The sequence below is a fragment of the Larus michahellis genome, chromosome 13 (genome assembly GCF_964199755.1).
Source record: "Larus michahellis chromosome 13, bLarMic1.1, whole genome shotgun sequence".
NCBI classification, from domain to species: Eukaryota; Metazoa; Chordata; class Aves; order Charadriiformes; family Laridae; genus Larus; species Larus michahellis.
The window spans coordinates 12355726-12380733 of record NC_133908.1 but is presented as its reverse complement, the minus strand read 5'-3'; the positions used below and the strand labels follow the sequence as shown (position 1 = coordinate 12380733).

Here is a 25008-nt window from a genome sequence, read left to right as displayed (position 1 = left end):
CACAGATGGGCAAGAGTCGCTCCTCAGTCCAAAGGGCTTGGAGAGAGATGCTGCCCTCACCAGCCTCAGTAAATCAGCTCCTTCAGACCCTGATGGGAAGGGTAAGACCCTGTGCAGATGTTTCAGTCCCACTGTCCTGATCAGTCAAGAAAACCTACTGCTGGCCCTGGCCTAGCAAGGACTCACTGCATTGAGTAAGCAGAAGGTACCTTCAGGTCTTTGGCTTCTGGAAGGACAGTGGAGCTGTACTACTGGCAGCTCACCCCAAAAACACAGCCATGAAGCCTCCGATGATTGAGATCTACTCAAAAATGCTCCCTGCGAGTCATAATACGTCGTTAACACCAAAAAATTGAAGCAGAGGGACCATAAAAAGCAAGACGCAATGGCCCTGAGATCAGAGTGCTGAGGTGTGAGCTTGCTGCAAAGGAGGTGAACCCTGCGGGTACTTTCACACCTATCATGCAGTGTAGCACAGGAAGAACTGGCAACTGGCTGCAGATGATTTTTAAATGGTTTAAAAAATGACTGTAAATTTGCTGTTAACAATAATCCTTATCAACAGGGAAACAGATTTCAAATATTTCCACTATGTAGCTTGCCAAATGCAAACACATGGTCACAGGCAAGCCCTACCCTCAGCCGTCCCCCTCTGCCTTTCACTGGCTGGTGGTCCCCACCCCTGCAGGGCCAGTTACTCCTGCCTTGAAACTGGTTTGGTTTTGGAACTGCCTCCCCAAATGGGGCAGACACAGATTGAGAACCACTGGGAATTATGCATTTCATCGTCCTTTTAGCAAATTTCCTTTAAACAATTAAATAAATCTATTTCAAGACTACTGCATTGGTATAAGAAGGCAGATAATTATAAATTTAATCTTACACGCTGCCCTTTGAGATGCAGAAAAAGAAAGGATTAAAACGCACAGCTCAGCACTGACCTCCACTTGTTTTTTTATTAGTATCATATCACTGACTATTTTAAGTGGTTTGGGCTTTTTTGCTTTTGCTTTTGTGTCTTGCAGGGAGTAAGGGATGAGATATTTTAACTCCACACAATCTCTAGCAACACACTGGTGTATTTGTCTTCTTTAATGTATAAACTCATGCATCCTTCCTAAAAACATTCCTAGAGAGTTCTTAGGTTATGAGCACAGCCTTTTAGGCTCTGTTCTGGAGATCACCACTGACGGCTGTACGCATGCAGAGTCTTGCTCTGAGACAGCACGTGTGTCCCAAAAATACTCCTGAGGACTCAAAGCTACAGCCTATGCTGCTGATTACCAGATTTATTAGTATTTCAAACCCAAAGCAAGTTAAAGCTACTAGCACCACTAACTCATCATTTTGGGCACAGATGGTGAGATTATTTTTACAGCAAGTTTTAGCCCCAAGTTAAAGCCCTGTACATGCAGACTAGAAATTCCAGAGGCAAGCTGAAAAAGAGAGACTGGTTTAAATGCAGACAGAAGCTTCTCAAACTAGCGAGGAAATCTCCCCAGAAGAGGTGCATACAGATTTTCCCTGCAGTCCTAGATTGAAAATGCAGCAAGAACAGCCACTTCTGCAGTATTTTTGTATTGCAGCTTCAGGGAATAAAACAGTCTAACATTCCCTGCCGATATAAGCAATTGCTATTTTAGTAAGGAAACGCTTCTTCCACCAACAAATTCAGTCTTTTGCATTGTAAGTCCTACACAATGACCATCTAGTGCCTCTTACACATGTTGTGTAACGCAAAGCACCAGCGAGAAAGGATATAAGGATGGAATACCCACAGGGTGTCATTGAGCCAGTCCATACCATTGTCCTGCTGTAACAGGCGGTCATATGTGATACACATGAATTTGATATCTTCCTCATCTATGCCTCCGTTCCAAATATCATACAAAATGGTCATCTCCTCAAACTCGGAGCGTGGCCTGAACTGAGGCCGGGGTGGGGAATACTCAGGGGAAGGAATCATTGGGAGGTCCTCGGGTGTCTTCTTCTGCCTTCGCCACTGTCTTTTAGGTTTCACGTGAGCTTCTTCTTCCTTGAAGTCTTCATTCCACTGGTTCTCCAGTTCCTTAAATGGCAGTTTCTCTGCAACTGTCTCAGCTGCTATTTTCTCATGGAAACCGTCATTCCTGAAGTCCAGGGTGACGGCTTCAGGGTCTTTCAGTCCATAGAAAGCATCAGGATGTCCACTCAACAGCTCTTTGCCCACAGCGCTTTCCACCAAGGCCACTGGCACAGGAGGAGGTTCTATGGTTTTGCCCGAGTACACATCCAATGAGAGGACAGAAGGTGGTGACCGTTTTGGCCGACCTGGCCTCCTTTTGGGAAGGACAGAAGGTGGAGGTGGGGGAGGAAGAATAGAAGCACCAGCAGGTACTTCTGATGAGAGCAAAACAGATTTTACTTCTGCCTTGCATTCCTCAATGGGCATTCTTCCATCTCCATGCATGCATGGCAGGGCTGTTACAGGTATTGGCTCATCATGTGGCAAACCCATGTCCGTGTGGAAATCTGCTTGTGGGGGGCTGGCAAAGGGGATAGGGGAAGGAACACTGTTCATGCTGATCGTAAGGGAAGCACAAAGAGGCTCTTTAAAGGGTTTCTCATCTAGTTCATCCTCTGACTGTTTCTTGCCAGACAGAAGGCAAGGAATGGTAGCACCAGCCTCTGGGAAAGTAGGCGTAAAATTGAAATCTCTCCCAGGAGTCCGAGGAATGCCACTGTTAATGCCAGGAGATTGGGATGGGTAGGAAAAGGGGCTCCCTGGGACTTGAGGGGAACTGAGGGTCAAGCTGCTTCCCGTGAGGGGAGCATCGCTTCCTGGCGTGGCTGGAACAGTGTCCGTGCTCTGTGACTTTACAAGGGGGTGTGAAGACTTGGCCAAAATGTCCCGCCCAGGAGTCCTAGGAATCTCCTCTTCCACGGACGTTTTGGTCACCATTAGTTGTTCAGGGAACTTTTCTGGAGGGACTAAAGATTCTTCTTTACCGGGAGTCGATGGTAAGGGAAGCATGGAGGATGGCACCTTGTGGGCTGGAAGCAAAAGAGTATCAGTCTCTGAATGGATCATCACCTCCCGTCCAGGTGTGCGAGGCAGCCGGTCATCTTCCTCCGCTACAGAGGGCAGTTTTGTTTTCACACGAGCTTCTAAGCTGCTGTCATCAGACTTGCTAAAGAAGCTTTTATTGGGCAGAGGTTCTCCGAAGACTCCCACTGGAGCCAAGAGACAGAGTGTCTCCTCTTCATCTTGAGATTCAGGCTTTGGACCTTCCTGTACCTCTGGCTCCAGCATGGTAGCGGGTTCGGACTCTTCCTCTGAAAGGGGGAAAAGAGAGAAGAATCAGTAGCTTTGCTTCCACTTGGTTACTTGCCACTTGCCAGTAAAGGCATGTTTAAGATGCTGCAATTACAGAACAGCTCAATTCCACTGGGAGGCTTTAAAAACTCCAATGCTTTACATTTTGGAGGCACAGAGTGTAGAGTAATTAGACGCTACCACAGACATCCCTAATGGACCATAAGAAAAATGCACTATTAATTTGAGGATTAGCTACAACACAGGCCAGAACGAAGGTTTTCTGCTTTCAAAACCCCTGACCACCTTTTGTACAGACATAAAAAGAATTAGCGGCCTGTGGAGCGAGAACTTCGGAAGAGAGCTGTCAGAGCCCCAAGCTATCACCTTTTCTAATGTGGGAAGGTAAACTAATTGCAAGGCCAAGAAGCACCCCCAGCTCTCCAAGGAGGGAGCAGTGAAGGGAGGAGCATAACACTTTTGAACAACACATGAAGGAAATGGGAAGCCCTTGTAATGAATGAGGAGACACTCAGATGGTATCAATAAGGCAATTTATATGCTGCTCTCTCTGCAGCAGGCTCATTTGTCTGGAGTTTATTTACCCCCTTAGGGCCAGGGCCAAAAGGAATCAGCAGTGAATTTTTTTAGGCAGCTCAAAATAACATTTTCAAGTGGGAGCACAAAAGGAAGTGACAATGCCTGGAGAGCTGGAAGGGAAGTGTTCTCCATTTGTGCTGAATGAACTGGAGCGTTGCTGGAGAAGGGTCCGATCCATGTAACTCCTGTAGGACTGGGCTGGGCTGCACAAGAAGAATGCTGCAGTGTGAGCTTGTTCACACAGCCCACCGGTAAAGCTCATTCCACATGTCAAGGTGCCCAAATGCAGGTCTCCCCAAATTTATGTCCTTTCTGCACATTCACCTATTCTAGAAAGGATCTGTGCAAAACAGGTTCTTCTTTGTCCTGCCCAGTTTAACATTTTACCTCTGTACGGCTTTCAGATTTTATGGCAGCCAAGGAGTGATAGCCTGTGCAGGGACTGGATTTCCAGCTCTCTAAGTCCTCAGACACCAGTCCTGCCCAAGGCTCACACTGCAGACCACACCAGATGTGCTGCCCCTCTTGGCTCCAGTTTTTAGCTTTTTAATTCTCCCCTATCTGCAGAATTTGTCAAGATTTATGCATCTCACTCCTGTTCTTGTAAAAGGTTTCTCATTTTCTTGTTTGTGTCGCGGTTTAACCCCAGTCTGCAATCAGGACCATGCAGCCACTTGCCCACGTCTCCCCGTCCCCACCAGTACAGTAGGGAAAAGAGAAAAGGAAGGGAAAGGATAAAAAAAAGTCATGTGTTGACATAAAGACAGTTCAACAGTACAACAAAGGAAAAGGAAAATAACAACAACAATAATAATAACAGTAAAAGAATACACAAAATAAAGTCCCTGCCCCCTGACCAACCCCCATTTATATGGTGAGCATGATGTCTATGGTACGGAATATCCCTGTGGCCAACTCGTCCTGTTTATGCTCCCTCTCAGCTTCAATGGCAAAGTGAAAAAAGTCCTTGACTAATATAAACATCAACTGGCAACAACTAAAACAGTATGTGTTATCAACATTCCTTTCAGACAAAATCTGAAACATGGCAGTCACTAGAAAGAAAATTAACTCTATCCCAGCTGAAACCAGGACCGGGCTAAATACAACTCTGTATTGAGCGAAGATAATTTCCTTCTTCCAGAAAACCCATGAGTATCACTCATTTAAAAGGACTAAGTAAAAAAAACCCTCACAAATAATAATGTTAGGAACCAGATATAATTCTAAGACTCCACTCACTTGCCCCATATAGCTTCCCAGTCCCATACTGCTTTGGTATTAAAACCAAAAAGAGCCAGTCGTGACTCATTAAGCACAGATTCCTGTTCTGTTTTAGCAGCCATGGCTTTTCTATCTTGAGCTTCAGCCACCACACCATCCAATCAGTCACCCTCGGATGATGACAACTGTTCAGTTCCTGTAGGACACTAACTAAACTGGCCCAGGATAAGATTCTGGATACAATAACCACAGTATTTTTAGTAGCAGATGGCATGTGTAGAGCTCCTTACTAGGAAGGAAAGTTCAGCACAGAACACTTTCCCTGTACAGATAACCCCTAGCCTAGAGGCAACACTGGAGGAAGAAAGAGAACAAGGGAAATACAAAACCATACATATTAGATCCTGTGAGAGTACTGTTCTTGGAAATGTGGTAAAAAATGCCAAACCACATGGAAGAGCATACCTGGCCTACAGATGGGAGACAGCGCAAGTTTCGTCTCCTGGTCTCTTTCCATAACCAAATGTTTCAGTGTTTCAGCAGCAATCCGTGCCTCTGGGACTTCACCGCATTCACTTTCTCCTGCCTTGATTTCTTCCATGCCTTCGTCTTTTACTGCCAAAGCTGGCTCTGCGAGTCCCAAGCCTGTTGTATCCATGTAGTCATCCACAGGATACAGCTCCAAAATAGTCTCCCTCTCATCATCAGGAAGCTCATGACCAGCAGGTTCATGGTCTGTCTCAGCAACCATGGCTTCTCTGTCCTGATCTTCAGCCACCTCTTCCTCCTCTTCTTCTTCCTCCTCCTCCTCATCTTCATCCTCATCTTCGTCATCTGAATCCGAACTTGACTCGAATTCAGAGGAGTCCTCACTTTCATCGGATGATTCAACTTCAGCCTTGGAAGATGAGGGACTTGCTACATCTACAAGAGGAACAAATTACCATTAGTTCCGCTTTCTGACTTCATTAAACAATAGCATCTATTACAGGAGCAAATATCACTTCCACACTGTAACAGCATGGAAACAGGACCAATAGCAGTCTGTGGATTTGAAGGAGTCGCCTCCCAATTTGTTTATTTTTGCAGAGACTTATTAACCATGTGTTTGGATGCTTACAATCACCATACAACAGGCAGTTCTATGAGCAGCAGAGCTAATGCTGCCTGGCACCTTGCTCACATGGGTCTCTTGGTGGATTGTGTCTTTACTGGGGCCGTACTAAGATGTTCTGCTGCCTTCACACACAGCTTTAAAATGTGGAAACTACCCTTCCAGAGCAGGAACTGATTGATAGGTCAGAAAGTTATTAGTGGTTAAATTACCCCTGTTTCAAATCTGGTTCCTTCTTCTCCCAGCCACACACATTCCATAAAACAAGCACAAACTTGGCCGGCTTTAAGAGTTTGTTGAGCTGAGATCAAGTTGAGCTGAGATCACTTAGGGGCTGGAGAGGTATTGCAAAGGGACCCACAGACTGAGTGATCGTGGAAGCCTCACAAGTAACAATTAAAAATACCTGTATGCGTTATCTTGTATAAAACTACCCTTCAGTGAAAGATGGTGCACAAATATAAAAAAAATAAGCTCACAAGTACAAAAGGGAGACCACACCTGACCCAAAGGCCATGCTTGCTGCTTCTGCTGGAACTGCTTACCCTCCTCAGAGTCCTGCTCCTCCTCCTTATCACTTGTGTCTATGCCTGTCTCCTCATCGTCCTCGTCTTCGTCCTCATCTTCCTCCTCATCTTCATCTTCATCCTCATCTTCCTCCTCATCCTCATCTTCCTCCTTCGGAAGAAAGCATTGCCAAAAATGAACAGTGTCTGACTCTGAGACCCCGTTTCAACAACAGCACTCAAAATTGCAATGACAAACCAACACACCTTGCCAGGTGCTCCTTTCACCAAGCCTCCCTCTTCTTCCTGCTCCTCTTCCTTCTCTGAGGAGGACTCTTCCTCTTTCCCTGATGTCTCATCTCCCTCTTCTCCCTCACTGTCGAGCTCCAGTGGCCTTGCTGGTCGCCGCCTCAGCCCCACCGCTTCTGCATCCTTCTTTGACAGGTCAGATGTTGTATCGGAAGCATCCCTGTCCCTCTCTGACTCTGGTGACCAAAAACAAGAAGGAAATTGCCATCAAATACTTTGCAAGCAAGGGAAAGAGTTGACTACAAATGGAAACTTTTTCTTTGGGAAGATCCAAGTTAGGAGCAATGTGCCCATGTGGTGTGTGAGTCACCAGGCTTACAGGGGACTAATTTCACAGTGCAAGTGAGGGTGAGACTGAGTGCAGAGATGGTAAAATGCGGCTGACCAAAGCTGACAAGCTACAGGCAGCGCAGCTAGGAGACATGGCACAATTGAGGTCAAACAGGTAAGCCCAATTTAATCCCTTTTTGTTTTACTTAAGTGCTTTACAAAACCCTGCTTCTATACTTTGACTTCATAATTAGTTGTTAATCTGAATCAACTTTATGGCACAACTAATTTGAACTCACTCATTTATGCAAAACAAATGGTATTGAAAGCTTTGTTTCATCTCTATTCCTTCATGCTTCCAGGAAAAAAAATGTTAAAATATTTTCAAATAGATTTTTCTGGCAAATAACTTTGCTTTGGTTTTAAAATCAAATGCAGGGCAAACTGTCTCTTAAATGCTTTCTCCCACAACGTACCCAGTGAGCTGCAAGCACGCCCCTGGAACAGTCCAGGAACTCATCTGGGCTCCCTCTACTGGGTGACCAGCTCTGCATCAGCAGAACTGAAATAGGTTATGAGTTATTCATAAAATGTGGGTCTTAAATTTCCCGCCAGTGAATTTACGATAACTGAATCCAGAAGAGACATCTCCCAGCTGATCAGAGCTTTGTGAGAAGTAGGGTTTTGGCTCAGATCCTTGACTCTGTGTCTAACTGTAAGTGAGCACACTGCTGTGAAGTTTAAAAGAATGCAGCTTGCATGTGGTTTGCATCTACTCTTGCGTTTCAAACAAATGTGCTTTGCAAACCTTCATCTTCGTCATCAACAGAAGTGGAGGGCCGGATTCTCTTCTGATCTCCTGCTGAGGCAGCTTCAGGTGGCTCCTTTCTTTTCACCTGAACAAAAGACACAATTAGCATTTCTAAAAGTTTAGAAACAGCAGAAATCAACTTCTTAAGCAAATTGCTACTCTTTTACTTTGCCACGGTGACTTACACCCAGAAACCAAGGGCCACTTCCCCAGCTCTTGATCCCTTTATTTGCTTGCAAACCGAATTTCACTTTGAATGAAATTCTACCCTTTCAATTTGCATCAAAACACTCTGGGTACCAGCACGGTGCATGTCATCACCAGGTACTTTGAAGATGACACAGAAAACTCTTGCCAAATCCAGATGCAGCAGAACAGAAAGAGAGCCTGAGCCAATGACATCTTATAGAACCTCAAAGCAAGTTGCATTCTAAATAAGGGCTGCAGAATCTCTCATCCCAAACCTTGACTTGCAACCTTCTTTGCATTCAAAATCCTAATTTCAGGGAAGCCCCTCTACCCACCCCCATCCCATACTTTTTTAAAGATACTTTTAATTTTTTATGCAAACGCTCTTTAAAATAGGTGACCCTATGCTTGCAAGTCTGATTCTGTAAACTCACATGAGGCAGAGAATACTTTTAACCAAACTTCAGGTGAGACTCAGCTGCCAAACTGCAAGACATTCTAAGCAAATAACTAACTGTGTAAAGCACTACGAGCATAAGTGTTTTTACAATCATGCTGAAACGCTGCGTCCTGAACACAGGCAAATGTCCCATTTACCTTGCAGAGCAGGGAGATCCTTTACAGACAATTCACACAAGTGGTTGATGAAAAGCTAAGGCTGGGAAAGAGGATCCTTGCTCTTACAGTGTACCGGTGTGTTACGAGTGATGCTGTCAGAAGCAACTGCACAAGTGAACACAGAGTGGGGCTAATAGCCTGCAGGGCTTTGGGGCACAAACCTAGAGGGGTCTGTCCTCCTACTGCTCCTTTAGGGAACATTAGCATAATGAGGACAGATCTTTGTTTTTACCTTGAAGGATGGCAATCGGATGGCCCCTCGTAACCCAATGCCCAAGCCGATTCCCTCATATCCCAGGCCTTCTCCTTTGTTCCAGTTCTCCAAAAGACAAGATGCAATTCGATCCTTTGGCTTTGGTTTTTCCTCCAGTTCTCCTCCAGACTTCACTGGAGTGAGAGATGCCTGCAACAGAGAAAGCACACTTGAGAAAGTTTCCTGGGAAGCACATCAACTCTGGAAACCATTTAGACAGTTGAGGTTTGTGAAGTATCACTGCCTCACCCAGGCATCAGTTTCTCTAAAGGTAAGTGCATGTGAAAATGCACCTCATGGCCACACACTTTAAAGGGAGAAGGTGCAAGAGCTTTTCTTGATAATGATACCTTTCCATCTCTGAGAATCCTTCTCCCCTTTGCATTTTAAGAAGTTATTTTCTCTGCACAAGGCACTAAAACTGATTAAGACAAAACTGTTGGGACTCCCAGAACAGTGGCTTAGCATGGGACAGTAAGTGATCTTGCATTTGGAGCCATTATGCTGGCAGGTAGCAGAGCAGACACCCCTGCTTTCTCCATTGAGCGTTTCAAAACATGATCTCAATTTCCTTCACATACAGCTTAACATAGGCCAAAGTACTTCCCAAGAAAGGACAAGGGAAATGAACAGACCCATTAGCCCCCATGGCTCATTTCAGACCCCTCAAGTGCCTGGTGCGGAGACCACAGTGACCACCTTCCAGAAGGCTAGAATCCAAAGCAGATGCTAGCAGCAAAGGCCATAAAAAGGAGAGATGAAAGGGAAAGAAAAGGTGCAACCATGAACCCAGGACTCGACAGCCCAAGGGAACACATTCCTCCACCCAGGCAGGAGCTATCAGGTGCTAAGGAGCAGCTACTCTACAAAGGTCCCGAACTCTGAAGGGAAGCTAAGGAGTTGGGATACACCACCATCCTCATACACCACCACCAGCCCCGAACTCCCAAATGCTGCAGGAGCCCATCTGGCCTGGTGACAGCTACATGAGAAACAGAGCTACACATATACCTCATACAAATAACTCAAGCATGCCTTAGGCAAGTTAGCCTAACGCTGTGTTATCTGCCTTCATTTGCTAACCCACATAACTGAAAGCAACTTCAGAACTTCTAGTTGGGAAGACCTTTCTTCTTTTTAGTGTAAGGCACAATATAGCGAGTCAGAAATCACACACATCCCTGTGCACACTTAACAACCACAGCCCAAGTCCACAAAAACTGTCAGAAGGCTGCAGTCCCAGGAAAAAGGAAAATCAAAATATTTATGCAAAACACCTAAGGGTCTAAAATACTTGGTAACTAGACACACAGCCTCATCTCTGCTCAGCCACAACAATGCCCTTTTCACCAGAGCTGAGGTGTGAAGGAAGAGCAGGAATTCAAACCTCTGCAGCTGTGGAGAGGCGGATGAGCCAGGGAGAGCATCACGGAGGGCGACACACCACACTCTTCTTGAGCTTAGGGCACTGGAGGTAACATTCACTTGCATCAGCCAGTGGTGTAACACCGCCTAAAAGTCGGTTTCTCTTACAGACAATAACAGAGCTAATTTGCTGAAGCTGGCTGTAATCACCGAAGAGGAAGTGTAAGCTCAGCTCTCCTGCTAATAAGGGACAAGACTAATGGGAATATCAAGCAGAGAATCCAGGCGGCAGCACTCCATGGCCAGGGATGGCTGATTATTCCTGGCACTCTGCTTAATGCATCTTACTTAGGCTTTCAAACCTAAACCCATCACTAGATTTGGGAACAGGGAAGAGCTTTCCCCTAGCTCAGGCACACAAGTGCTGCCTTCCCTAGCAACATGCTCCTTAGCAGCTTTCACCCCATATGTTTTCCATCCTGCCTGACCTAGGACACCAGCTTTACCCTTGAGCTTTCCCACCCTTTACCTATGGTATGATACTTCTCGGCAGTCAATCAGCTGCCCAAGTTGATTCCTTTGATGGAGTGTAGCGGACAAAAAACAGAGAGAAAAGAGAGAAACTGAGGCACAGGAGGTGACAAGTGTGTTGCCTTCTTGTGCATCATTTGAAGGTTCAGGGACTGCCAGCAGGATTGTGTAAATAACATTTGCTGTCCTACTAAACTTGAACATTGTTGGTCAGTCAAGGGAAAAAAGAAACCCACAAGGCTTCCTCCTCCTACACTTGGGGACGGTCAGGGAGACAGCAGACCCGCAAAGCTTCTCACCAAAGACAGACACTCCTCCTGTAGGAACTGGCATACGGTGGAGCTCATGCGCTTCCAAGATGAGCTTTGATCTCCCCTGTGAAATAACAGGAGGGCTGCTGCAGCTGATGGTCCAAGGATAGGAGATATTAAAAGATATTATGTCTCCCTACAAATCTGCCTGATTTATTTCTAAAGAAAAAAAGATGTAAACAAGCACATATGTTGTCTTATTTATACTTCCAAACCTCCAAAAATAATTTCTTTCACTACTGTCAATCAGTAAGGAAAAACATGAGGAGCTCCAATTAAAACCATTAGGAGGGAGGAAATGGGGATGCAGGGCCTGTTTTGGAGGGTCATTTCAGATCAAACAGTGCCTGGAGGTCTTGGTCCGTTCTAGAAAAATCAGCGTGATGGCAAAGTACATGGGGAACTGACCTCCACCTGCCACCATGGAGCCCTGTCAGCTCATACTCACATATGCATAAAGACACCAGCAAGAGGAAGGTACAGTTTAAGCTGAATACTCATATTTTGTTTTCCTTTGGCAAAAGCAGGCAGCTTATGACTGAGAAGGAATCCTGTCCCGCACCAGTGTCAGGGAGTGCCTACGAGAAAGGAGGCTCTGAAATCTGTGTGATTTTTCTGCATGTGGCAGTAACACATGGCCTGGCAGAGGCTTCTCCAGGCAGTGCCCTGAAGCAGCAATGTTTCTGGCATTTCTGTTCCTGGACAGAAAGCACAAGTGTTTTTCCATGCAGCAATTTCATATTTTCAATTACCTGCTCACATCCAACATAACCTGTGGCAAGGACTGTGGCAAACTGCTGCGGTACAGTCAGCTTCCCTTCCCCAAAGTGGGTTACAAATTCCAGGTGAGGGAGGAACATGCTAAATCCAGCCATAGGTCGGGATATAAAAAAGCCCGACCAGACGCTGAAGACCTGCCTCGACTTGCTTCTGCGTCTTCACTGCGGACGTCTGGTTTAAAACAGTTTATTTGGTACTTCAGTTGCTGCTTTTGCAACTATTTACTGGATCTCTTCCCCTTACTGCTCTGGAAACTCTTCCAAAATTGTTAGCACACGCTCGCTGGTAGGAGGCAGAAGCTCTGAGCATTAGTCAGGAGGAAAGGGATCGGGTTTCTCGCCGCATGTCACGCAGCCAGCTCTAAGCCAGAGCAAATTACACTGTCATAAACCAGCTGTTAACCAGCAGCATTACCAACCTCTCTGGAAAGCCAAGGAGCTTTCCCAGGCGCTACAGTTAACACACAACTGGCTTACAAAAGCAGGTGGTGAAGATACTGCTCTGAAAACTGGCATATGAAATCAAAGGTGTATCTGCAGGTTGTGGTGCTGATTTTGGTTTGTTGGTTTTTTACAGTAATTTACTGTAATACTAATTTTGAGGTTTGCATGAACCTTTCTGTAGCTTTAACTTTTTTTTGGTAGAGACAAATTCACATACTAGATCACAGAGCTGGTTGCTGGCTGAGGTACACTTTAAATTGGCTGAGAATGGATGAGACGATTCATGCAAAGCTGTTTTCTTAACTAATCCCTGGAACTTCTCATGCATTTGGCCAACGTTCAACTTTTGAATTAATTGCTGCTGCGTACATACGCTGGGGAGGTGGGAGGAGCGCAGAGAACTGGAAATACCCATGGATCTCATCACACAAAGCAGGGAACACAAAATAGTGGCCTGATGGTTTCAAACACTCCTGTTGCATCTGACTTTAGCTTTTTGGAGCTAAAGTTCAGCTTCCTCTTAGATGCAAGAAGCACTTGCACATTTGTCTCCTGATCTCGGCGTCTGCAAACCCCTTTCAGGAGGCAGCCAACAGTGTGACAGACCACCAAAAAAAAAAAAAATCAGCTAAACTTTTCAAATTTCAGGACCAGGAACTACTGCACTGAGGGGGAAAAAGAAAAGGATGTGTGGTTGTGTGTGTGTGTGTGTGTGTGGCGAAGCCCTTCCTCAGAGCCACCTGTGTAAAGACAATACAGTACTCCGAAACACAGCTGAAAAAGCAGCTCATTTGCAGAACCCTCCTGGATCATGCTGCAGCATGGTGGGTGCATCCTGCCGGGACACACTGAGCAGCCATGCAGGCCAGTTAGACCAACGCGCCGCCAAAGATGAACATGCTCTCTGAGAGTCTTGCAAGGCACAAGCCGCATTTAGTCTCTCGCACAGAAAGAGCTGCCCTGAGGTGGCCCCAGTTGGAGGCAAAGCAGAGGGATGACACTGAGAACTAAACACTTCTTTGTTTTTTGTCAAGAAAGGTTGGACCAGATGACCCTTGAGGTTCCTTCCAACCTGGTATTCTATGATTCTTCCTCAGGCCCACTTTCAAATCAGCGGGATGATACGAGACAGAGCAGGAGTTCACTCCTAGATGAGCATTTATGGCTCCACACTTGTTCAGACATAACTCTGCACAGGGTACCTCCATCAATGACTAGGAAGGACTAAACTTCCCAGACCATGTTTGTTCTGATGGCAAAGCAGCATGAAATGCCTGCATGTATGGAGTGACATCATGGAAATAAGCCAGGTTTAATACTCAGGTGCTAACCTGTCCCAAGGCAGGCGCCTGTAGCGATGGAGAATCTTCCAGATATTTGCAGGCTGAGGTCTGCTGCTGCCAGCACACTCCTGCTGCCTGCCTCAGCATGAAGATCAGCCCCGCGGGGAGGCACAGAGGCAGATAAGCGACAGGGACATGCATTCCTCCCATTTAATTTCAGCAGCCTCAAGCAACGTGGTTTCTCACAGCAAAGCTATTCCATGGCTTTACTTTTTGCTTCTGTTTTACTTACCATAAAATTTTAGGGTTGTGAGGTCTTTTTAAAGTCAGTTTCTAGATCCCTGCTTACCCATGCCCTGGCCACAAGCACTATGAACAGTTCTCCCCAGCATCCAGCACAGAGTATGTGAAAGCCTACCTTTGCCAGACGTTCCTTCTTGTCCCACCAGTCATCAAATGCCCGAAATGCTACCACTTCAACCATCTTCCGGTTCAGGTCCCTTTTCATGATAGCCTTTAGTTCCTTCACTATGACCAGGAGGACTCCATCCACAGTGGCTTTGTGGGGATCTTCCTTCTTTGGCTCATAACCCGGTGGTGGAACCGAGGGGTCAAACTTGGGCAGTGGTGGCCATTGCTGTCCACGACCAAGAGCTGCTCCCATCGAGAAAGGGCGGTATGGTGGAAGATTCACAAACTGCATCCGGCCCGTCATGAAAGGCGGATACTGGTATGTGTTTTGTGCCTGCATCATGCGGCTCAGCATCTGAGTTTGCATCTGGAAGGACATTGGCATGCCACCCCACTGGTTGCCCAAGACACTTATCATATCCACTTGCATGACAGGGAACATGCCAGGATGGAACGGAGGAAGCGGAGGCAAGATATGAGGCGGAGGGACCCCAGGGGGGGCCGGGAGCGGAGGTGGTGGGACGGTGACGGCAGGGTGAGTGGGTGGAGGTGGAGGAGGTAGCGGTGGAGGCATCGGGAAGCCTGGCTGTGGAGGTGGCGGAGGAGGAAGAGGAGGGAATCCTGGTGGTGGCATGGGGGGAATTGATGGGGCCATCACAGCTGTGTTGCTGACAGAGGAGTTCACCACAATGGTTTTGGCACATTCTGCACTGGTGATGGGCGCAGGGTTGGTCTCGTCGTCAGAGATTTCCATGTCCTCCCCTGAAGAATGCTGACCCTGTGACGAGAGAGAGAAAAGGTGAGGAGCACATTCCTTTTACATTAAATACCACAGCGCTAGCTGCTTCAAACAAAAGCTAAGTTTAACACACATTTTAATTGGGAACGGAGAAAAGCGAGCGATGCCCTGAAAAGACAGGGCCCATTGAGCAGCTGGTGCCTATTGAAGCTTTTCTCTTCCATGTCAGACCTCAGGAAGCAGAGAGGTAAAAGCTTTCTAAAAGAGCATTAGTACCAACTGAACAAAAACCTCAGCTTCTATGGAATAGGAGGAATTGCTCCCATGCTCGGTGAAATACACACAATCCCAAATGTCTTTCACTGCAAGATACATTATCTCTTATTTGCATCTAATACTGACAGGTACATTACACCATGAGTTTTTATTCCTTAGTTTTCACCATGCACAAAGAATTACCCGTTTTTTTTAATTATAAACCCTGGCTCATTTGCTGTCAACTCTTAACCTCTAATTACGGGAAGACAATACTTCCACATGGTTGTTGCTACTAAAAGTTATCTTGACTAGACCACAGCAGTTCACATGGAAAAAAAGAACCCCAAACCTGCTTAAATTGCCTTTAAACATCAGAGCCATAAATGCTGGGATTCAAAGACATAGCATATGTCATGTTCTTGGGCAAAACGAATACTTTACTAGCCACAAGAAATACAGATACAGAGTTACATAAAATGCTCAAACGATGTACCACCTCCACTGTCAAAGGGATGGAAAGCAGGTTAAAACAGAGGGCGCCTGCCTGCTCTGAAGTCTCAAAGCTGCCAGATTAGGTCTTGTACAACAGAAAAGCCTCACAAGCTAGATCCATCCTCAACAGCAAATGGTCACACCTGCATGCTATGTCCTACAGCCACTTCAGTTCTGAAGCTGTCTACAGCACAAGGAAAGCATATGTATGACTGTCACATCCCTCAGGTACTGTTAAAATAAATCCTCTTAAGAAACATAGCAATGAAATATTGCTGGAAGACACATCCAATACACTGACAGTTTATCTAGGAAACACGAATGGGGCTGACCTTTTACTAGCAGGATGTCAGCAAACATAAGACAGGGTCCCAACAACCTTCTCCAAACCTATTTCTCCCATTCTTCCTTTTTTTCCAAGCTAAAATCATCAAAACCCACCAGTCTTGTGACAGCAAACATCCCTCAGCTATTTTCAGGACTGAAAAGCAGAAGTACTCATCACAACCTTCTCTCCCAGACTCTCTACAAGCATGACTGGCCTGCCTCCTTCGAACGACTTACCAAGCACTTCCTTCCTCACAACAGCTTCATGCAAAAAAAGCCAGACAAACAGTTTGCATGTTGCCACCAGCTGATCTAAATAAAGAGCATCCCCATGTTCACCAGCATAGACCAGAGCACAGCAGCAATGCTCCACCTCCACCACAGCTCTCCTGCCTGCCCTGGATGCTGCGGGCTCTAGCCCAGCTGAGGCAGTAAGAGATCACGATCAAGTGGTCTTTAAGTGCCTCTCTCTATCTCAATCCTGGCAAGAGTTTTGGAACCTGCTGGCTGTTTTCAGCCAAATTGGACTGAAGATCCCAAAGATGATTATTTCTTCCATGTTTCATGCCAGCAGGTGCCTCTTCTGTCTGCTCTCCTACTAGTCTCCCCAGTCTGAAAGAAAAGAGCAATACAGTTCAGCCCTTATCAGACACTGGAGAATCTGCACTGGCGAGAGCTGCTGGGAAGCAAGCTTTGTTCTCATCAGTCATTCTCCCCCTCTACTCTGCACTGGTGAGGCCACAACTGGAATACTGTGTCCAGTTCTGGGCTCCCCAGTTCAAGAGAGAGAGGGAACTACTGGAGAGAGTCCAACGTAGGGCAACAAAGATGATTGAGGGATTGGAGCATCTCCCTTATGATGAAAGGCTGAGAGAGCTGGGACTCTTTAGCCTGGAGAAGAGAAGGCTGAGGGGAGACCTTATTAATATTTACAAGTATCTAAAGGGTGGGTCTAAGGAGGATGGAGCCAGACTCTTTCCAGTGGTTCCCAGTAACAGGAAAAGGGGTAACGGGCACACGCTGGAACATAGGAAGTTCCGATCAAATATGAGGAAAAACATCTTTACAGTGAGGGTGACAGAGCACTGGAACAGGCTGCCCAGGGAGGCTGTGGAGTCCCCTTCTCTGGAGACTTTCAAGACCCACCCGGATGCAGTCCTGAGTAATGTGCTCTAGGCAATCCTGCTTTAGCAGGGGAGTTGGACTAGATGATCTCTAGAGGTCCCTTCCAACTCTGAAAAATTCCGTGATTCCATGAAGCTACTCTGATTTTTAACCTGTGAATTTTGCACAGGGGTAAGGGAACAAAAGCAAGAGCAGCTAGGTTGACGACTCTGCTATGAACGGTAGCTGTTTGAAGCTGAGCAACTACAACTATCCAAATCAAACCAAATGCTTCACGTTTTATCAAAGGTCATCTCTGCTATAGCAGCTACCACCAGAGAGCAGGCTGCGCACAATCCTTGCAACAGCAGCTTTGCAAATCCTCCTGTCCTAGCACCTCCCCTCACCCTGGCTTCCCCGCATTCCTCTGCTGCAGCATGAACCCACCGGCTCACACACCGCATGGGTCACCCTCAAAAAGCCACTCGCAATTTTAGTGGTCTGAAGATGCCCTGCCCCTCAGCTCAACAAGGAGACCACCATTTACCCCCGCAGAAGGGCGGAAAGCACGAGCCGGGCAAACCCTGCAGCGAGTGCTATCGACCCCCTGCTAACGGTAACGGAGAGGGGACTCTCCCATAGTTGCTGAGTTGCTTTAGTGCATCTGTACATGCAGGGAGGTACTCTGAGGGCTGTTTTGTAAACTCTAAAATTAACAGCTCAAAAAGGAGAAGCAGAAATAGTAACTCATTGCACTTGAGTCTTTCCAGAGCCAAACTGTATCATCTCCTCCTTGAGCTGTCCACATCTGGCTAACATTTCTACATGGGTCTCACACTCTGCATCCTCTCCCCAGCTGCTCTATTGCAGTCACGTCCCATGCCGAGGATGCTGGGGAATGAAAGGACATTCTACAGTTTCAACTACCGCAGCTCCAGTGAAAGGGGCAAAGGAAGAGTAAAGATGAGACTGTGGCAGGTGTAAACAAGTTTCCTGTGAAACAGACACTGTTTTTCAATAAACGAACACAAAAGGCACTGTTAAAAGCACTGGCTCCAATTGCAAAAGCTGGATGATGCTAAAGGTCAGCATTGGATAGGAAGCCAGGAGTGTTCAGGCTACCAAAGACAGACAAAAATCAGCTTCATATTCACATTCATCTCATCTGATGGGGTATGGAGGAAAGTCACCCCACAAAGCCCCAGTGGAGCAACAGCACCAGGCAGTGCCATGGGGAGCTCTTGTACCCCCAAGCCACAAACTGCTTCTGCCCATCACCTAGAACCCACTCCCATCCACGCAGCCCTTTACTCAGTCTCAGTACCAAAGAATCCTGTTTGATAAATGAGGTTAGTTTTCCCTCTTGAAGGAAATATCAGATAGAAAAAGCTGATCCTGAAATTGCAGAGAGGTGGTAGGACTAGCCACATTCCATGTTGTAGCACACAGCAGCTTTCTTCATTCATACATGCATTTATTTTTACTTAAGCTGAAATGAGAACTGCTAAAGCCAAAACTAGCATTTTTGGAAGATTGAAAGATTTTTTTATTTTTAATTCTTCTGGTGCTCAGATGGGTCTGCAGGAAGCAACAACAGATTCCCTGCTTCCTACAACGTTGGGCTGACAACTCACCTGCACTTGCACAGTGAAGACAGTCTGTGCTCCAATTTTATCCCAAGCAAGTGGGAAAGGGAAAGAGAAAAAGATTAAGCATCAGGGAGAAGACGATCAAAAAGGGAGGGGAGAAAAAAAAAAAAAAGAATACACAAGGTTAGGAAAGAGGTCAAACCAGAAGATGATCATCTACAAGGAAGTCTTTAAAGAAAGTTAAGAGGAATGAATATTTAAAGCAGATGAACAGTTACAGGAAAGCTGTATCTAAGGGGGAAAAACATGGGCACCAAGTGAGAGAAATCAAACTACAGAGGGAAAAACCGAGGGAAGACATGGGAGGATCTTTTATTATGTGAATTTCTTTTCAGTCACCTTTCTGAAGCTGCATTTACTGTGGTTGCTACCAAATACCTCTCAGGGTAGTGCTAAAAGTTAGCTACACTGTCCTCCCAAAGAAATCGCCTTCTAGCTGGCCTCCCTCTTTGCTCTCATAAGGAGAAAAAAGTGAGATGGTATGTGGCATACATATTGCTATGAGGATGTCACAGCCATCACTGTCAAAAAACTGTCAATCAGTCCTGGAGCTCACCTGCACATTTCCCAGGGCATCTGGTACAATGCCTCCCAAAAACCTCCCTTCAGCCCACCGAGAGAAAAGCCATTTCCAGCTAAATTAATTTGTGCTGCCATCTTTACTTTGCATTAATTAAATTAAGAGTTAGCAAAACAGGTATTTAATTATATGCATGACACATTTTTCCAAAGGTGTTTTAATGATGCAAATTTGTTGGGAGAGATTCACATCAGCGTAACTGGTTATAAATGGCCTCGTTCATTGTTCACCCAAAATGCTAACTGCCACCTTTCATACTGGTACAGTGCGTTTTAGCACAGGCCAAGCCTCTTGAGTTAAGTGAAGGGAATATCCTGAGACTTCACTCCTGGATCAGCCTGAATAGGGACAGGGTGGAGAGCCACTGAATGCAGGGTTATCGGTCTCATCTCAGAACAATACCCAGCATTTCGCAAGCAAATGTTCATAGCTGCAGAAAAAAGAGACTACATCCTAATATTTGCATGCAGAACTGGCGGTTTCCGAATGTGAAGAGGCTGTTCTCTCCCCAACCCAGGGAGCACTGACACCGCAGCAGCGGTTGGGAGCTTCATCGTATGTGCTATTTGGTACCTTTCCTACAGGCAGAGGAACTTCGCATGCTTTCATTTCTTTTTAAAAAGGCCACCTGATAAAGAATTTACTAAAAATTTCAGAACGCCTTTTGAGAACCATCAACTCAGAGTTAATTTCACTTAAATATTCTGCTGGGTACCAAATAACTTACATTTGAGGTAGGGAATTTATATCACTGAAAATAGCAAATACTCTGTCATAGCCTGGCTGGTCTCTGGTGCATCAAAATAACAAAATGCAGGATCAATGGCACTCAGCACAATGCAAGGTCATTAGCTTTAATGAAATGAAGCATCCCATGCTTGCAAGAAGTATCAAACCCTTAAGCCTGCTGTAACTTGCATGCACAGAAACCAAACAGAACAAAAAATTCAGTCTTTAAGCCCTAAAACTTCAAACCCTCTGCATTTAAATACTGAAAAGCCTTGCCATTTAAAATGTTAAGAAGCAGCTTTTTAATAAATCTAGAAATAAAATCAGAAGTGGCTCTTGGACAAAAAGCTCATAACCTGGTCAAATGGTCATCACTTGGTTTTGGACTAAGTCCACCCAAGGATCTAAAAAATTCACAAGTAAGCAAGCCTCACCCTTTATCCTTACAAAAAAAGTAAGGAAAGAAAAACCTTCATAGGTGAGGGAAAGAGGACAACTGACCAAACTGGGTCACACAGCAATTCGCTGACAGAGTCAAGAATAGACTCCAGGTCCCTCAGACTTCCTATTCCCTGTCCCCAGCTGCCTCCCCACACCAAGCTCACACCGTGCTCCTCACTGCCCACGCTCTGCGTTCGGACAGGGGAAAGGGCCCTACTGCAACACACTGGGATCCCAGGGTGAAATAGCCCATGTTCTCTAACACACAACACTCTCTTAGATTCTTTCGGCAGAACACATTAAAGAGCATGAGACGTTTCAAACCTGCCATGTTTCTTACATTATCCAGGACAACAAGGAAGGCTGAGGATGCAAACCAGCCATCTGCAACTCTTCTTCAAAGACACAATTTCAATTAAAAACTCCTTTAAAAAAATACAAGTCCATTCAAGTTTGGCCCAGAGAATACCACCGTTCACTTTGCTAACAGAGTGAAATACCTCTTGCTGTCCAAAATCTACATACTGAAGCACAGCAAGGGCTTCAGAGAGTATTACTTTGTTCATTTTTAATCTGCTTTTAGCTAGAGAAGACCTGCAGGTTCCACACATTCTTGCAAAGCACGTCAAGAGGAGCTGTGCCTCCGAACTGTCCCCTTTGCTTACTGGGAGTGCAACACTCAGACACGATGACATGGCAGAGGGATCATGCTAAGCGTTCACACCTCATGCTGCCAGGTGTGAACAAGACAGTCTCAGTACCGTATTTACTATACATACAACTATTTTTACTTCACTAACTATAATTATAGCTCACCCTCTGAAAGAACACACACAAGGGTGGTACTTGCTACCAGCGGTGCAAGGGAGGGCAGAGCTACTCAAGGTGGTTTGCCAGCAGTTTAGCTACAGCATCAAAAAACACAGAGTAAAGAGCTCCCTGCACCTTCCTGGGTGTGCTTTCAAGCCTGTTCCGATAACTGTGCCATCATCATCACCCCCCTTGGTGGCTTTCCTCAGCCAGCACACCACCACTGCAGCATGGATCTATGCTGAAGGTTGTTTACTGCCTCCTCCCCGGACGCCCTGGGTTGGTTAGTCACGTCTTTCAACCTCCTTTGGGCAGCTACGAGGGCACCCATCCTCCTGCTGCTGTCAAGAGTGTGCGATTACAATCACGGCAGGTTTTAATTGCAACAAAGACAGCTTTCAGGTTTATTTGCACTATAATAAAATGCCCAGCACAGGAACAGGCAAATGGAAAGATTAACGTGTTATGGATCAGTGATTATAAATATCTTCAGCAACATGTACTTCTATCTCAAGAACAGAAGACTGCAAGATTTTTATATAGCTATGTATTTATACAGCTCTTTGCAAATCTAACTCGCAGGCAATGGTTGGAGACAAAGACAAGCAGAACACAGACAGATCAGGGTGATGGACTCACCGCTGTGACCCACAAAATGGGGCATCAAAAAGGCTGCAATGGAGCAGGGATTTCTTGCAGAAGGAGAGACATTACTTGGGTGTTGTGGTTTCTTTATTATCGATTGCTAAAGTATCTCTCGCTACTTGAGAAAGAGAATTCAAGCTCTACAACATGACAATATCCTACCTGACACATACACTGTCTTGGCTCAACTTATGTTTTGGTCTGGTACTTATTTGCAGTGCTGCTTTGGCATGGACAATCCTCCCCACACCTACAGGGCTGCGCAACAAGTAAAACAAGTGACAATAATATTCAAGTGCTTGCTCATTGTAAACAAACATACTGTAAACACCAGCCTAACTCATGCCGCTTTCTTTTTTTTTCTTCTAACGCCAAGAGGGAACTTTAAGATGATACCTGAAACCACAGAAGGATAGAGGGAGAACTCCCCAGAAGTCCCAGGCAGTCCCAGAACAGGGGGACGGGGGTGAGTAAAAGCCACTACGGTGTTTGTTTGTGTCTCGCAATGTGCTGCCTCAGGTGCCGATCCCTAATTAGACCATCCTGCACATGGGGAGATGCCACAAGTTGGGATTTGGAAGCATGCGAGGAAGAAGCTTACCTGTGCTTTCAGTGCATGGCAGGAAGGGCTCTCAAGGCAGGGAAGCACATGGAGCTAATGCTTACAAGGGGAAAAGGTCTCCTCACTCACTTTCAGTGTTTCCTGGCACTATAAACATAAGTAAATTGACTTGTGTTTTAAGGACAGAGGGAGAGATGGAAGGCTGCCCAATGGTCCATGCCATCATTAGAAAATCTAGTGAATTAAGATGACAGAATGAGCTAAAATGACTCCTGTACAACGGGCAGAAGTGCCAAAGACAGTATCCCAGACTCATGCAAATCTGCACCGCCAGTGTCCTGCAGGCCCTCATACGCATCGTGCATCTGAGATGGGTCTCGGCTTTGAGGCACCACTTCAGACTCCAGAGGGGATTATCTTCTGCCTTCTCCACACAGGACAGTGGAATAACGGTAATGTCTCCAAGGAAAGAAACAGAGCAGTAGCTTAAATCAGTATTTCCCAAATCAAAGTCCCTGATGTGACACAAAGCATGAAATGGTCCACAAACCAAAAAATAAGAGAAAATAAACGCAACAATTGAACAGGAGGGGTTCAGGCTATTTTTACTTGACTGTACATAGGAGCTCCCATAGCTGTATGAAACAATGTATGGATTCTTCTTTCCAAGAGTTGAGATGGATCCTGGAGTAAGAAACACCCACTTAAGCAGCCTCTAAGCATCTCCACAAGGTTAAAAAACTTTTTTTACTTAGCAAGCAATCCAGGGGAGGATAGACAACTCTACGTGAAGCAAAGAGGACAAAGATGGGAAGCAAATGCAGTGCCATTAGTGGTCTGAGGTAACCAGATCTTCACTGATCCAAAAACAAGACTTGAGAAATGTGATCCCAAGGGGAGAAGACTCAACCAGCATGCAGTACCTTCAAAAAGCCCTTCTCTTGGCAAGTGTCCTGGTTAGAGCAACACAGGATTAATTTCTCTTTCAGTCATTTTACTTTTCAGTAAAGTGTCTTCTAATGCTTCGGAAAAACGTGCTTTTAGGAGACTCTAGTGTCTGAATTTGTGAAAATATTTACTTTATAGACAGCTATGGTATATGGTTTTCAAGGTCTCATTCTTTTCGATCTAGCCAGGTGCAGGGATAAGGAGGAGCAAGACCCGGGCACTTGACCCAAGCCGGCCAACAGGGTTATTTCATACCATGAACACCACATTCAATATAAATTAGAAAGTTTGCCGAGGAGTTTCTTCTCTCACATCATGGCTGCAATCCTGAAAACTTCTTGCCCCAGTATCGGACCCCTAAGGCTTTCCCTTCCTCCTGAAGCCGTAGCACTCACAGTATCGGACATTTGCTGTTCACTGCTGGGAGTGCACAGCTTTGTACTGAAGTAAGTACTGAAGGATGAGTATAATCCTCATATATTTTATATTGCTATCAGGATCAATATCGGTTCTTTAGTATTATTAATGTTAATTTTTAGTATTATTTTATTAAATCTGCTTATATTCCAACCCTCAAGTTTTCTTGATTTTTCCCCGATTCCGCTTCCCAGGTGGGGAGGGGTCATTGGCTGACAAATAATTGGCTAAACAACAATAAATTGTTGTAGGTTCTTCATAACAGCAAGAGAGCACCATACTTCAGTTTTCAACATGACTTTCAAGAGCCCACTGCAAGAGATTCCTAGGATAGCAACCCTCAGAGCCATAAATTAAGCCAGTAGGAAAACAACTGCCAGATATACCTCAGCAGAAAGCCTGAAGAGATGAATTGGCAAAGAGGGCAATAATTTGATGAGGGGGTTGCTCTGTTTGCTAGCAAGTGCATCACCTTCCACAAAAGGGGTGGTTTAATTCAGGTCTTTCTCCCTTCCAAAAGGGAAAGGAGGCTCTGAACTGCAAGCTTCAAGGCATATGATGTGGTTATACTGTTCCTGTTGGCAAGATCACTGAAGACGGGATATTTGGAAAAACCAGACATTGCCCCTGGGCTTCCAACACGCACAAGAGACTCTCTGGTGTCTGCAGGGACAGCTCCAGGAAGAGTGCAAGCTAACGTAACATCCTTTGGGTCCACATTCATCAACACTGAGACTGGAAGCTTCCAGACCCCCTGACTGCACAGATTTGAGCCGAGACAAACATGACCATACAACTGGGCAGATCACTCTCACACAGTGAGAGTATGAGACGGGGAGTCACTGGCCCCCAGCCCGAGATCAGAGATGCCTGGGCAGCCCGTGTGTGCCCCAATGCGAAACTTGCCTGGACAGTCACCCCTTCTGCATTATGTGAACAAATCCGAACTGGCAGGGCGAATGTGTGCCAATTCAGGGTCTGCGTCCTGCGGCCA

General features: G+C 45.7%; 1 protein-coding gene across 4 annotated transcripts in view; it reads right to left on the bottom strand.

Moving 5' to 3' along the window:
* SETD1B (SET domain containing 1B, histone lysine methyltransferase) overlaps positions 1-25008 on the bottom strand; it is a 57364-nt gene that overhangs the window by 9274 nt on the left and 23082 nt on the right. For 3 of the 4 annotated variants that reach the window (XM_074606211.1, XM_074606213.1, XM_074606212.1), the window contains exons 7-13: positions 14321-15091; positions 9169-9339; positions 8127-8214; positions 7007-7224; positions 6779-6911; positions 5585-6043; positions 1762-3315 (exon numbers count right to left, since the gene is read on the bottom strand). In XM_074606211.1, coding sequence (XP_074462312.1) covers positions 1762-3315; positions 5585-6043; positions 6779-6911; positions 7007-7224; positions 8127-8214; positions 9169-9339; positions 14321-15091 — 3394 coding nt within the window. The remainder of the gene's footprint in view (positions 1-1761; positions 3316-5584; positions 6044-6778; positions 6912-7006; positions 7225-8126; positions 8215-9168; positions 9340-14320; positions 15092-25008) is intronic. The other variant, XR_012589750.1, reaches the window with a different exon arrangement.